General features: G+C 44.5%; 2 protein-coding genes across 5 annotated transcripts in view; one reads left to right on the top strand and one right to left on the bottom strand.

The window, feature by feature from the left end:
• Positions 1-310: 310 nt before the first annotated feature.
• On the bottom strand, positions 311-4373 carry FGF20 (fibroblast growth factor 20; the record flags this gene model as incomplete). The annotated part of the gene is made up of 3 exons (XM_081999494.1): positions 3943-4373; positions 1620-1723; positions 311-556 (listed from the first exon to the last, which is right to left on the bottom strand). The coding sequence occupies exons 1-3, from the start codon at positions 4241-4243 to the stop codon at positions 311-313; spliced, it is 651 nt and encodes a 216-aa protein (XP_081855620.1). The 5' UTR covers positions 4244-4373.
• A 6466-nt stretch (positions 4374-10839) lies between these two features.
• MICU3 (mitochondrial calcium uptake family member 3) overlaps positions 10840-15010 on the top strand; it is a gene marked incomplete at its 3' end in the record, with an annotated part of 52308 nt that continues 48137 nt past the window's right edge. For 2 of the 4 annotated variants that reach the window (XM_081998965.1, XM_081998964.1), the window contains exon 1: positions 10840-11173. In XM_081998965.1, coding sequence (XP_081855091.1) covers positions 10898-11173 — 276 coding nt within the window. In that variant the 5' untranslated portion in view covers positions 10840-10897. The remainder of the gene's footprint in view (positions 11174-15010) is intronic. The other 2 variants (XM_081998967.1, XM_081998966.1) reach the window with 2 other exon arrangements.

The following is a 15010-nucleotide window of genomic DNA, read 5'->3' as shown; positions in this document are numbered from 1 at the left end:
GCTAATTTATAGATCACAGGTAATCCAGACAAAATTGCCAAGAGTTTGTCATTTTTAAAAAAGTCACACTCCAACTTCCCTCTGGTTACTGGCTACCAAACAGTTGAGCAAGTTTGAAGGAGGCTGGTCCACTCTCAGCTTTAAGGCTTTGTCTCCTAAATCCAAAGGTTAGAAAACAGAGGCTTGCCTGTCACAAAGTATCTTCTTCCAATCCAGCATCCTAGACCTCTGCAGGTTCCTCATGCTGGCATTGCCATGAAAGCAGGGGCAACAGCTCCAGTATGGGTTTTTCCCGAAGTTGCCTCCTTCCTCAGCTGTATCCTAACACATCTTTGTACAGTTCTGGAACTCTTTCAGGATCCACAGGCCGGGGCAAGAAATGCGTGAATTTCTGGTGTCTTTTGGACCTTGCCCCATCTCTGGGAGTACCGTCTTTGTTAAGTGCTACGAAGTATCGCCGCCCCGAATCTCCGTGTTTGTAGACATTGGATGAGTAAGTGTTGTACCAGTTTTCCTCAAACTGTTCCCTGAAGATGCATTCAGAAGTTAGTTTCTCCTACAGAAAGAAACAGTGAAGAAAAATAAGTCAAGCTGTCACTAGAGATTTCAACACGCATGAAAAAAATATGATAAAAATAAACAAAATGGTTTAGGTCTTGTGCAGCCTAAGCCTGACATTTAACTGACACCAAACCCAAGAAGAGTATGCAGACCTGACACTGAGTGTGGAAGCCTACTTTAATCCTTATTCTTTTGAAAACTGAACATGTAGATATACAAATACACAACCAAAGGAACTGGAGAACAAGGCTTAATTTTTCTCAAAATGTTTTAAGACATGAGAGGAGACAAGTCTAAGACTGTTATTACCCTGGTAGAATTGGAAAAATCAAAGATTGTATTTTTACGGTCATATGTTGAAGTTATTCAACAGACCCAAATCAACTGTAATGAGTACATGCTTATTTTCATTCTTAAATGCAAATATTCCAGTTGGGATCTACAGATATTGCCAGTACTCCTGCACCATTCAGATTTTTCAAATAACAGTGGTACCTAACTGTGACATATGGTATTATCCTCTTTTTCCCAGCATTTGAAAGAATGCTTTTATGTTAAAAAACTGGTACCTGGACGTACCACCTGTTGATTTGTCAAGGAGCATTAGGCTATACATAGAAATAAGCCAGGGTACTATATTAATTGTTGTTTGTTTGTTCCATAACTGTTCTTTTAACTTTTTTCCAGCTGTATTCAATGTTTTTGATGATAGACTATGCACTATGATGCATTTGCAGTATTGATAAAAAGAAAATTAGATAGCAGGCAACTTAAATGCTGTTTGAATAGCTGGTTTAATTTAGCTGTTTTTGTCATAATTTAAGAGGAATATTTCTTTTCAGTTCTTTTCATCTAGGACAGAGGAACTTTTCCCATCGAATCTTTAGTATCCAAGGATATACTGTACACTTTAAAAATAGATTATACATTTCAACAGGAAAAGATGTTAGTGTTTTGAAAGCTAAGATGACCTCAGATAGCTACTTGAGGGGTTTGCATATGCTAAGGAGTGAATCAAAACGTCAACATGTATAAGCAGACATGAAAGTGGTACTTACCGAGCCATAGAGTTCTCCCTTTTCATTCATGCCAAGGTAAAGGCCACTGTCCACGCCTCTAATACTGACCAGTCCCACTGCCACACTGATGAATTCAAGGATACCTGAAAAAAAAGAGATTGCTTTAATTCAACTTGTGAGCATACAGTACATAGCATCCAAAATGCAGTTGAAAACACGTAGAAAATGTACATATTATAATCAATGTGGCCTAGTTTCTCTGAAATTTCAAATACTGTATGGAAATGTATACAATATTCACAGGAAAGCTGTCTGAGAAGCCTCATCTGGGAACAAGAATCCTATACCATTTAAAAAACCTTTTTTTTTTAAATGTTGAATGTGAAAGGATTTTATTCAGCGCTGAGGCTGAAGCCTTCAGTACTATGCAGTTGCAATCTGTAATGATTATACACTATTTGCTTACTCAAACACCAGAAGATAGGTTTGAATTACCTCAAAATATACTTTACTTTCTCTATAGCATTCTCTTAAAAAAAACCACATCCATTATTACATCATTTGAATGGAAATCAAAGTACAGATGGGAATTTTATATAACAGAATCTACCCACAGGTAAAAAAAAAAAAATTGCCAGACAACTTATCTAGCATATGGGCCCACATCTCTTGACATAACTTGCTATCTTCAGTGCAGGCTTTTCACGTGCATGAAATATGCTGCTTATTTGCTAATGTTTGTATTATAGCACTATTTATATTACATTTGCCCAAAAATGTAATCTATATTAATAATATAAAGTATTCTGGAGATGAGGCACTATTTGAAGCCTGAATTTGGCAAGGGTATGCCAACGTATTTAACCAATTGATATGCAGAGATTACAGTACATGCAAAACATGAAAGAAAGGGAACGTGTGAACTGGCTTTTTGGAAGTTGTTAACAATGTAAACAAAGGCTGAAAAAGAATTTGTTCTAGAATCAAACCTAAGATTTGGCTGTGCAGCAGCAAAACCACAAAACATTACAAAAAAATCAGAACCTAAGGTAAGTGGTGTGTTTGATTTTGACTTTTTGTCTATTTGCTATATTTATGATTACTCTTTTTCATTCAGGATCATTTTTCACTCTCAGACAGATGGACTGTCTGGACTATACAATAATTTAAAATGTTTTGAATTTTGATTGAGCTTTGGCAGGTTACTTATTTATGTCACCAAGCAGCAAAGAAAATAAATCCTTTATAAAAAGTAAGCATTAAAAACTCTGTTGCATGTAAATCACCCTAGTTTTCTAGTTCCTAAAGCATGAAGTCCCATAAAAAGAGGTGGAGGTATTTTGTCTTTCTGGTATCATTTTCAAAGCCACTCTTTTTCAAAACTATAATAAGCAGGTGGTTCAACCCACAAAGCAACCACATCAGACAAACCTGCCGAGAATAGTGGTAGAATAAAGGAAGAACATTTCTAAAAAGCCCAGTAAACGTTTGATCTGGGGCTAACTTTTTTTTCTTTTAAAGCAAAGATTTATTTCATGTTTACACGCTGTAGGAAATCTTCCTTCTGAGAAGAACTGTCTGTTTGGCTACTGCTCTTTTACTTCTGAAAACATCCATGTGCTATAAAAGCAATTAAGAGCCTTTCCAGCAGATCGTTTTGACTATGGGGAGGATGATAGGAAACTCTTTAATCACCTTTTACGACTGCTAAATCAATGCACACAAAAACTCACATGTAGTTGACAACGGCAGGTTTGTTCAGATGTCCAGTCCCTACCAACTACTATTTAGGATTTACTCTTCTATCACGGGAAACATTTACGTTTTGCGGTTGTCTTCACCTCCTTTTGGTTCATTGACAGAGAAAGGTGACTGGGAACCACTTTAAGTATTTGAGCAAAGGAGGCATTTTAGGCCCCTCTGCTTGAACTTTCTGTCCTGCAAAACAAAGCAGCCTAGCGCAGCCTGAAGGCTCAGCACGCCCGAGTCCGTGATCCAGACACCATTCCACAAAGACTCAAGAAGCTGCGATACAGAGCGCGAATATGAAAAAGAGTCGGTCTGACTTCCGACCTTTCCCACTAAACCTGCAGGCGTATGCATGTGCTTGCGAACACCCAGCGCAGGCTGAGACGGGCATACGTGCATGTCCCCCGGCTTGCGCGGGATGCGCAGCCCTCCCTCCCTCCCTTGCCCCCATGGTTTAGCGCCGAAGGGTGAAGCCGGTCCTGAGAGCTCCTCCGCCTGCCCCAGCACCACGGGCATCACACCTCCCTCCCAAGGGCCCGACTGCTCAGGCGCAGGTACACGCACACACACGCACATGCACCCTAACCCACGCGTGCGTGCCCACGCCGCCTACCGAAGAGGCTGTGGTCCTGGCGGGTGCCGCGCACGCTGCCGTCGGGCAGGATCTGCAGGTGGAAGCCGGTGCGGCAGTACAGCTGCCGCCGCCGCAGGATGCCCTGCAAGTGCGCCAGGTCCGCCGCCGCCGCCGCCGCCGCCGCCGCGCCGCCGCGGGCCGCCCGCTCCGCCGGGGCCCGCCGGTCCCCGAGCAGCGCCGGGCGCTCCCCGGCGGGCGGCAGCAGGAAGTGGGCGCCCACCGGCTGCCCCAGGCCGTCCAGGCCGCCCAGGAAGCCCCCCACCTCGGCCAGCGGAGCCATGGGGGCGCGGGGCGAGCGGGCTAGGGCGCGGCGGCAGAGAGCGGCTGCCGGCCTCTCCCGGCGGGCATGTGGGGGTGCGCGGCGGGACTCCAAGCATGGGGAGCCGGCAGAGCCGTGCCGCGCCGCGCCGTGCCGGTGTGAGCCAGGCGGCGGGGTGGTGTTTATACGCCCCGCGTGTATATATATATACGGCGGTCCCCCCTGACATATGCTAATGAAGCCCTCTGCGGGGAGGCTGCGTTTGAAATTGTAAACCGGCTCCCCCTCTCCTCGCACCTTCCTCTGATCTGAGATGACGGCGGGGAGGGAGCTCCTGGCGCGCCTCCTGCGCCCCGCCGCACGCAGGCCCTCACCCACGGGCGCGCACACGCGCGACGCGGGCGGGGGGGCAGCCCCGGCGGGGGGGCAGCCCCTGCGGAGCGGGCGGCGGGCGGGCAGCGGGCGGGCAGCGGGCGGCGGGGCCCGGGCGGGAGCTGCCGGAGCGCTGCGTGGACAGGTGCAAGGAGAGGCAGGAGGGAAGAAGGAGAAAGGGCGTTACCTGAGGGTTAGACCTGCCCAGACACACATGAAAGAAAAAAAACAAAGATCTGACAGTTTTACTCCCTGTTTCTAAAACGCTAATAAAGTGTACACGCGTTACCCTTTCCTTTTATCGCTTCAGCTACAAGGAGGGGAATTTCTACAGAAATTGGCATAGTCAGGGAGGTGTTTTCCCCTCTGCGAATTCTGCCTCGTGTTTAATTTATCATTAACCTGACATGAAACTGATCTATAGTGTTTGGATATCGATACAACGTCTTAAAAACATAAATGGGCAGGCCCCTGGTTTGGGATAAATAGATTCAAACCTGCTGAGAGGAAGAAAGAAAGATTGAAAGATGGCTCATCTAATCCGTCTTCTTTGGGGTTTTGCATCGGGCCCGACACCAAAGCCTGTGAGCACCACAAATTGGCAATAATATCACCTACTGAAAGATTTCTGTTGTCTTTCTACAGCGTTTTGAATCCATTTAGGACTTCGCTGTCCAGTTCCAGATGAGCATAGGCATTTTTTTCATCCCAAAAGTAGAATGGTTCATGCATGCAAATGTATTGGTGGAACGCGTGTTCATTATTAGCAATGGTAAAATACTGGTATATCAAAACTCAGAGCTTGACTTTTGCCACCTTTGGTGCTTTTTCTGAAATGTCTGATGAATTTTAGGGCTCAGACTACCTGACCCATTTTAGCGTTCAAGATACACAATATCCTTCCAATATTAAAAAGCAGTAGTAAAGTATAAAACGCAGAGATCTTTCATAGTTAATTCTTTCAAAAGTTCGAGAGAATCACTTGGCAGTTTAAGGTTTCATTTAAACAAAAAAGTTGCAGAGAATCATGAAAGATTAGTTCTCCCGTCTTTTTGCTCCGTGGTCTTTTCAGTCACAGTCTAAATCCAAGAGATCAAATGGATTTGACTGCTTAGCTTTATTTGCTATGGAGAGTATAGGGCTAATTAATTGGCAGGTGCTTTAAAGCAGGTAATGCTACACCTTTTCATCATTGCAGTCCTAAGTACTGCCCCTGTGTGCACCTGAATTATAAAAAGGCTGCTTTAAAGCAAGTTGATTTACTGTGGAGGGATTTAAAACTGAAAAAAGTAACGCTAAATACAATGATCAGATAAATCACCTCAGAAGAGAGCACAGGCAGACCTGCTCTGAAGGCAGTTACAGATAGATGTTATATTATTTTACCTTTCAGATAACAGGAGCCTGTCATGTGGTGGGACCCAAAAATCCACCATAATCGAGATTTCAAAGCACATCTGTGTAAACATTATCACATCAGTGTAAAACATCAACCAATGAGCTTTCTCTTTGAACCAAATCTACTTAATTGCAGTGCTAAATCAAAGAAATAGATCAAAGTTGAATAATCTATATAGCACTTATTTCTCAAGTAGCCTGTACACTGATTACTCAAATATACCTAAAACGTTTGAAACACGCATCAAGTATTTTTATTGACATGACTGGCAGGTCAAGATCAAACTGTTCATCACAGCTGCTAAGTTGCAGGACATGCACAAGGGTAGTACAGCTAAATGGAGGAAGTATATTCCCCTAAGCCTAAAGATTCCCTAGTATGGATAATGTTGCCAGGTCCATCCAAGTCCTTCAAAGAGTAGAGGCCTCTTCTGGTTAGATGGTACCACTGTCCCCAGTAGAGAAGGTGGGGGGTTTTTTCAAAAAAATCCTCAGTCATCACACACTGGAAGACCCTTATGGCTAAATCTTTCCTGTTATACGTCGATCTTTTCCGAGTGGAGTCTTTAATGTCTGGGCACTGAACCGGTTATGCTGTTTTATAAAGTACCAGAAAAGAAACAAAAAGATAAGAATTTTTTTGGTGTTTGCACTAGTCACGTGACAGGAAAAGATAACACTTAAAGAATTTTTTTTTGCACCTTCTGAGACTATACCATGGGAAGTTAAATAATTTTGAAGAGTGTTTTTACAAGAGTACATAATTCAACTTAAAGTATACAGTATAATCTAATCAACTCTACGTATACTTCCTAGAGACCGCACTTTCAGTGTCATTGAACAAATACGTATGTGGTCGAGTTTTTATTTCCATAGCAAGCAGTTAGGGCTTCTATAGATGATATAATTACAGTATGTTTCCTAAGAATAGCATATTGTCATAGGGAAAACCTGGTGGCTACAAAGGGATTGGAGAAAGCAATGGACTGAAATCTTTGATAGATACATGTGTGTATATATATAGAAAGAGAGAGAGATCTATATATCTGTCTATATATGTGTGTATATAGAGAGAGAGATCTGTATATCTATGAGGTTGGTTAAAAAAAAAGTTGTTAGCTGTAAAACTTTATGTCCTGCAATTTATTGCACCTTTATTAATTTTAGAAATCACTCACAACAGTGCTGTGCCAGTCATAAAATTTTAATAATATAATAACATATCAGATAGGAGAATAAAGGGGGCAGGGTCATGAATACATGAGAAAGCAAACATGGCCTGGAACAAAAACGACCAAGTAGAACATAAAGGAATACGTCCAGCTGGAGATACCTGTGTATCATGGTCGTTTCCAGATTCTTCCTAGATTTGGACAAGAAAACACGCCTGGCTGCTTTCAACATGACAAGCAGAGCATGCAGAAGTTACGGTGAGAGCCTTTCACAGCACTGCAAGTCTGAATAAAATAAGGCGTATTCTTGTGCGGGATTTACTAGGAAGAAAAGAACTAATTTTTAAGGCTCCATGTACAAATCAGGTCATAATCTGATGATCTAAAGCCTTTTAAATGCAATACTTTAAAGTATTAATATGCTTAATATTTTAATAAATTAATTCTATGACTAATGAATTAATTTAATTAATTAAATGCAAGACTTTAAAAGCATTCAGAACTTTTTCTTCTGAACTGATACAATTACAGGTATGTATGCATGTATACTTACATGTCTATATAAATATATATACCTATGTATAAAAACTCAGACGAGGGAAAAGTAATGCTGAAAAAAAATTTTTCAATGGAAAGGAAGTTCTACATTTCTTGCACCTTCATTTTTTATGTCTTTAAATGAAGACAGAAATTCATAGGGCTTTTTAAGATTCATTATTTTATTGTCCATGGTTTTGTGGATACACATGAATAACTCCTGTATAAGCAGAATGGGACAGAGAAGCTAGGTAGTGAGCACACATTTACATCCACTTACATCCAGTGAGAATGAATCTTTTCCACATATATCCACATTCAAATGCCTCATTTGGCAGCTTTTAAAGTGGACCTTCGGTTAAAAAACAATCACATGTTTTACGTATTATTTAAATTACATGGTTTCTGAATCTGTGCACGTAAGATGTGCAGACAGCTTACGGTTTTTGATTTGCTGCACAAATAAATTGCGCTCTTGCTCCTAAGCAAACACCGCACCAGGGAAATTCTGACTAACATACCCAGGTGTAAGTAGTTACAGATGTGTATTGGATTTTTTAAAGTGAAAAAAAGACTAGACTAAAGGTGTTATTGAAAAGTCATTAAAATGTGGCTAACCAATTTCAAGAGAACAATGTGAACAGGGAGATAACTCACGGTCCATGTCTACAGTTTAGGTGACTGATGAGTCGAGTCATCCAGCAAACAGGTTTACTTTGGGGCACTACATTGACCAAAAGTGTTTTCTTTTCCAATCAAATGGAAAAAACAGACTATTTTGAAAAGATTATTGTATTGGTGAATGATGTCTCCTAATGAGGCAGCTGGAACTGAAAAGATCCAAGAGCCACGTTCTACAAAATTTTCCAGACTAGATGCTCAGTCATGTAACTGCAGGAGAAATAACTTTTCAACTAAACATGCAGTCATGCTAAGCATCTGAAACTATTATTGTCTTGACACCTAAATACTGGCCCTTATATTGGCCTTTTATCATTTAGTACAGAGATGTAGCTCAGATTTGGAGACAAGACTTTCGCTTGGGAAACGTGCATATAACATAGTTATAAATAAAGCTGTATACATAAAAAAAATTAACAAAAAAAATTTTTAACCGATGGGAATAATGAAGTCAAGGGAATTACTTGAGGGATGAACTGGCATACAGTATTCTGAAATATTGAAAGAAATGCAGTAACTCTATCATTCACCCCAGATACCTGCCTTTCCAGATGTGGCTCTGAGGTAATTCAACCTTGGCCATGCTTAACGGTTGTATGCTCTGTCAGATTGTCGGTTGCCAAACATGGCCACAGTTCTCCCTTGACACAATATCATACCCACTGAAAACTTTCTTAGAAATTGAAAATGCATGAGAGTGCCTTAAACCTATTAAAATGAGTTATAATTTGTGCATTTTCTGAAATCTTGTTCACAATAATAATATTCGAAGTCATCAAAGATTCATGGGGAAAAAAAAGCTGGCTGAAACTTGGGAAGAACATTTTTCTATAAAGAGGAAATATATGGGGCTGCACCTGACCATTGCAAAAAATGCCGTAAGGTGTGCTGCGACTTGCAATGTTTGTCTGCAGCTTATGAAGTTTCAAGGTAACGCAGGTGGCGACACGGGTTGTACCACGGAGAATGCCGTGACACGAAATGCCTGACAAGGCCTGTTGCCCATCAGCACCAGACAGGGACAAAAGAACATGCTCATCTTTAACAACTGGTCTTTAACTAGTGCTTGGCTATGCCAAGGAGGCTGCCTGCAGCCAGGATTATTTACCAGAGGAGAGGCTGCTGACATGGCACGTGTGCATGGTTGCCTGATGAGAAGGCCTCGTCACACAAGAGTATAAAAGGGGAGTCTGGGGTCACTTTGAAATGAAAGGAACAGCAAATATGCTTGAAATAGGGGCCAGGAGAATCCCTCTTTTCTGAGAAGCTGAGGTGCAGGTAGTGGAGGGAGAGGTCAGACGGACGGGGGGAAGGCAGAAGTTTCCAGTCTACTGGTATGCAGGGAATTAAGTACTTAAATTTGGTCCCAATGCAACAGTGCGGTAAGCAACCAAACGGAAGGTTGTCTAGATCAGTCTAGGAATGGTAAAGGACAGCATTACTCTCTGTTGGTAAGTTGTTTAGCTCCCTGTTTCACATTTCATTTCTAAAAATGGTTCCTTGTGGGATGAAGTGCCACCTATGGACACTTTACAGCACAGTTCAAAAAACTATGGAGTAGCACAGTTCAAAAAACTATGGAGTAGCCTGCCAGACTGTTTGTCAGCTTTCAGTAAATTTTAAAATCAAAGATTTCATATGCCAAGTGTTAGTATCCCAGCCAACGCTGTTTAATTTCAGTTTATCTGAAACAATCCTCATGCTCTTCAGTTCAGCTGAGTACCGGGAACGCACCAAGTTTTCAAGGCTTTGGAAACGGGTTGGGACATTACTAGGTTTTGCAGGACTGATGGGAGTCGCAGCAATCTTCATTCTAATAAGGATAACTGGGCTCACTGGGTGCTCTTAATAAAAAGCCTTGGCAGTAAACCAGCAAACAATCTTGATGCTGCAGCCGCCTCCAGCCTTCAGGGTTACGAGGCAAATGAGGCACGGCTGGAAGCTCTTCCCTCCCCTAAGGCCGCGCTCCCAGGTTTCTGCACAGCCATGTTGCTGGGTCGCGTGGGGACAGTCCCTCCCGAGCACGGCTGCGCAAGCCCGGGGTCAGGCTCTGGAGCACGGCACCCGGCACACGCGGCGCGGGCTCTGCGGGCGAGGCCCACGCAACGAGCTCTGTCGCCAGTCACGGCCGTTTCCACGCGTCACCCTTCCCAGGTGCTTTGGCTTAAAAGTATCCAGATTCAGGTCCGTGCCCGTTCTCCGCATTTGGTCGACGCGCCTCGTGCCTCCAGCACCTTGGCTGCGGCCTGCCGCAGGCAAAAGCGCTGCCAGCCATACCTCGTTTGCCTCGTAACCCTGAAGGCCGCGAGGGGAGGCGGTGGGCCGGGTCGGTAGCCGCCGGCCAGGCTGCACCCCGCCGCCGCGGGCAGCCCGGCGGCGGCGCGGCGCGGCAGGTGGCGCGGGGCGGGGATTGGAGGGGGCCTCTCGCTTCCCCACCCCTTCTCCGCTTCTCGCGAGGCTTCTGCCGGCACCCCCGGGGTCTCCGTCCGCCTGTAGCTGGGGCGGAGCGGCGGCCATGGCCGCCCTGCGCACCCTTCTGCGCTGGCGCCGCCGCTTGGGCCCCGCGCCCGGCGCGCAGCCGGCACGGCGGCTGTGGGCTGGCGGCGGTGCCGGGGCGGTGGGGCTGAGGCGGTGGCGGCGGGAGCTGGGCTGGGCGGCGGGGGGGGCTCTCGCCGGGTACGTGGCGTATCGGCTGTCCGAGCGGCGGCGGGAGCCGGCAGCCGCCGAGCCGGGCGGGGCCCGGGCGCTGCTCCCCATCCCCGTGGCGGCCGCTGCCAAGGAGACGGTAGGTGTGTGCGCGCCGCGCCCCTCCCGCCTGAGGGCCCGGCGGCCTCTCGCTCCGTGCCGCGCTCGGCGGGGCGGCTCGGCGTGCGGGCGGCCAGCCGGGCGCTGTCAGCTGCCCGCGGAACCGGCGGGGACGGCGGAGGAACGTTGCTCCCCGCCCGTTCGCTGTGGAAACGTCTTAGCGAGGCGGCGGCTGGCGGGAGCCGCTCCCCGGGCCGTCGCGCAGAGGTGACCCTGCGCGGAGCTGGGCCCTGGGCTGCGAGGCGACACAGCATGCGTGGGCATGTCCCCCGGGGGACGGGGACAGAGGCGGGAGCTGGTCACCCGTCCTCCACCCGGAGAGCAGGGCTGTCACCCGGGCGTGGTGGTGAGCAGCGGGGGTCGGCACGCCTTTGCTGCGCCTCGCCGCATAAACCCTGGGCGTCTTACTCTGCGCTTCGTCTCTGGAGCTGTCCTAATGAAGTCTTTCTTTAATAGAAAATACTCTTTTGAAAGTGGAACCGCGACTGATAGCGCAGAACCTGTGTTGGTCTTCTTTAAACTGAGGACAATTATCTTTTTAATATAAGATTTGCTTTGGAGTGAAGGGTTTGTGCAGAGCTTCGTAAGAAGGGGTAGCGTAGCGCTTGGTGCAGAGAAGTAAGGCTCCAGTTGGACTAATTTAGCAAAAACGTTGGTTGATTGACCGTGGGTAACAAAAAACAGTTGACGTGAACCCGGAAAATAAAGCTTCCTGTGATGGGGAGAAACTCCTGCAACATGCCAAATGGAACATACGGTAACAATAGGGTGTTTTTCATTAAAAAATTAGGTAGTTCTCAAAATGTCAGGAGCCATGATTAGGTGGCTTGTCTTAGCAGTATGGTATCTGCTAAGACTGGAAACCAGCGGTGCACACAGCCTGCTTTCTGTAGGTCAAGTTTATCTTACAGTATGTTTAGGAAAAGGATATACATTTTTGCGATGGAGGCCTTGGGCTTAGACATGAATGTTAGCCGAAAGGCAGATTCTGTTGGCAGCACCCTTTATGAAGGGAAATTAAGCCAGGTATTTTTGAGCATTCATGTACTTGTTGTCTTGAGGGTGTTACTGTGGCACAGAAGACCAAAGACAAATTCTTTCAGCCTTTCATACTGTTTTGATTTGACAGAACTTGACATTGTTTTACTTACCAGGTCTTAATTCTCAGTTTTCTTTCGAGGGAAATATGGCTGCTGCACCCTTGAAAAGTCAATAAATTTAGTGTGATGTGTAATTACGAGTTTTCACACACATCACTATAAAAGCATTGAGGTTGTAAAGTCAGACTTAAGGTTATATTTGAATCAGTGTAAAATAAAAAGTATCAAATGTATCTTCTATGTGTACATGGACAATTTTTCGAAGACAAACAGCAAGGGGGGAAAAAAATGAAAGAAAAAAATTAACATGCTTGGTTTTATGCTCCGACGTGGAAAGAGGCCCTAATTAATTCTGTTTCCTGTTTCGATAGCAGAAAATTTGAAAGATTAAGTTGAAATATATCCCCTCAGTTTGTGTGGCCAGACTAAATGCACAGATTGACATCTCGGAATACTTAACCTTTATGTTGCAATTTTTTATTTTTGAACAAGTAGTCTCATTCATTTCAGATTGCACAGCTGAGCGCTCAGCATTCCTGAAAAAAACATCTTTTTAATATAAGCCCCTCAAAATGCGGATCAAATAGCTGTGGAATTTTTGGTCTGAGGTAGCGGGTTGCTGTGCTTTTTTTATTATTGACTGTTGTGCTGCAGAAGGGCTTGTGTGGTCTTTGAGGAAAAAGCACAGCTTGAAACCAAATCAAGCTGGTGAACTACCAAGAGAGTTGACCATGAGTTCTATCTGCGATCTGTACTCCGTTTATGATTGCTCTCTAGGCCTGTGATGAGCACCAACTTTTTCATTACAGTTTTCTAAAATGCCTCCAGAGGTGTTTTCCAGGTGAAAAAAAGGATGCAGATACTGTCTTTGAATTGGACTGAATGGTATTTGTGGTATTGTGCAATGTAACATCCTTTATTAGAAGGCTGAATTTATGTTGCTCGAGTGACAGTAGCTTCTTTACTTTCTAATTTTAAGTGCTGGTCTTAACCTTAATAGTGTTTAACAGTTTAAAAAACATTTGAAGTAGAAAATTCTGTCATGAAAAGTCCTATTCGTGCCAGTGTTATTAGAATAAAAGGTGGAGGTCTTGGATCTACTGCAAAGTGTGTTTGGAGTAACAGCTGGAGAATGATAACTTGCAGTTTCCATATAGATGAGTTTGATGGAAGTGTGATGCACATTTTGCTAGGAGGCTTTTACGATTGTATCATGTACTGACCAACAAAGAATGATGAGGCTCAAGTATCTTGGGATCCATTACAACTGCTTTTGGAAGGTCAAGGAGGAGTCAAAGACGTTTCTCCTTTATTCCAGACGCATAAAGTCTGACACCAGTTTCTGGGGCTTTCTGGGTTTTGCCTCCCCCCATCCTTTTCCTATTTCCCTAGCTCCCCATTTCATTTCCAGTCTCAGTCTGCTTTTCGTTCCACCAAGGCAAATTACCCAACATCATCTTTTTTTTTTTCCTTCTATCCAAGCCAAACTTTTCTAATTCATCCTAATATTTCTATTTGCAAGCTTCTTCCTAATCTTCCCTCCAGCAGGATGCTTTTCCCAGGTGCTTTTTACTTGGATTATTGGAAGCAACAAGCAGGTGCTGTCTCTGTTCTCAGTGGCGTGCTAGAGAGATCTACAGCAGCTGGTAGAAGCAGTTACACTGAATGTTTCTTGCATCACCCCTGGGGCTCTGAGCTGGAATGACCATATAGCAGGTTGAAATTTTGGGGGACCTAGCTAACAAAATGAGTATTTTTGGGTGAGGGTTCCCATAGGCTCATAGCTTATTTACTTCTTAACAGAACAACCACTAAAAAACCCCAGTACTGACACTGAAGTCACCATCCCTCGCAAAACCTGAAATCCCTTCTTTTAAAACGTGGAATTGCTGGAGATTCTTAAAAAAAAAAATTAAAAATGTTCTAATGTGGGCAAACCAAAATCTATCTCCTTCCATAGCTTTTGGTTTCATTCAAAAAAATCTGTTCTGAAACATTGGTTGATGATGGATAATTTAATTTTTAATGGTTAACGTGTAGTAAGTTCATCAATTAAAACAGTGTCACAATGTAAAGTATTCAGGTATTCAAAGTGTTCAAGAATATTCCAGATAGCTATGGCTGTCTCATCCATATTGTTGGCGTTTAACCCTGGCTGGCAGCTACCGTACAGCCACTCACTCACCCCTCCACAGTGGGATGGAGGAAAGAACTGGAAGGGTAAATGTGAGAAAACTCATGGGTTGAGATAAAGACAGTTTAACAAGTCTTTAAAAGCTGCATGAGCAAGCAAAGCAAAACAAGGAATTCATTCACTGCTTCCCATGGGCAGGCATGTGTTCAGCCACCTCCAGGGAAGCAGGGCTCCATCACGTGTGACGGTGACTTGGGAAGACAAATGCCATCACTCTGAATGTGTCCCCCCCACTTCCTCCTTCTTCCCCAAAGCTTTTATTGCTGAGCACTGTGTCATATGTTATGGGATATCCTTTTGGCCAGTTTGGGTCAGCTGTCCTGGCTGTGTCCCCTCCCAACTTCTTGTACACCCCCAGCCTGCTTGCTGGTGGGACAATGTGAGCAGCAGTCACCTGCTTCCAGATACTTTCACAGGCCATATGAACATTATCTTCAGAGTTGTGCTGGGTCCCTCAGGTTACTTTTCTTTAGATTCTATCACTGAGTCCAAATAACGCTTGGCAGTCCAAATGATGCTTGGCAGGTTA

The sequence above is a fragment of the Phaethon aethereus genome (assembly GCF_964289735.1).
Source record: "Phaethon aethereus genome assembly, chromosome: 4".
NCBI lineage: Eukaryota > Metazoa > Chordata > Aves > Phaethontiformes > Phaethontidae > Phaethon > Phaethon aethereus.
The sequence above is the reverse complement of the archived record's forward strand: the minus strand, read 5'-3'. Positions and strand labels throughout refer to the sequence as shown.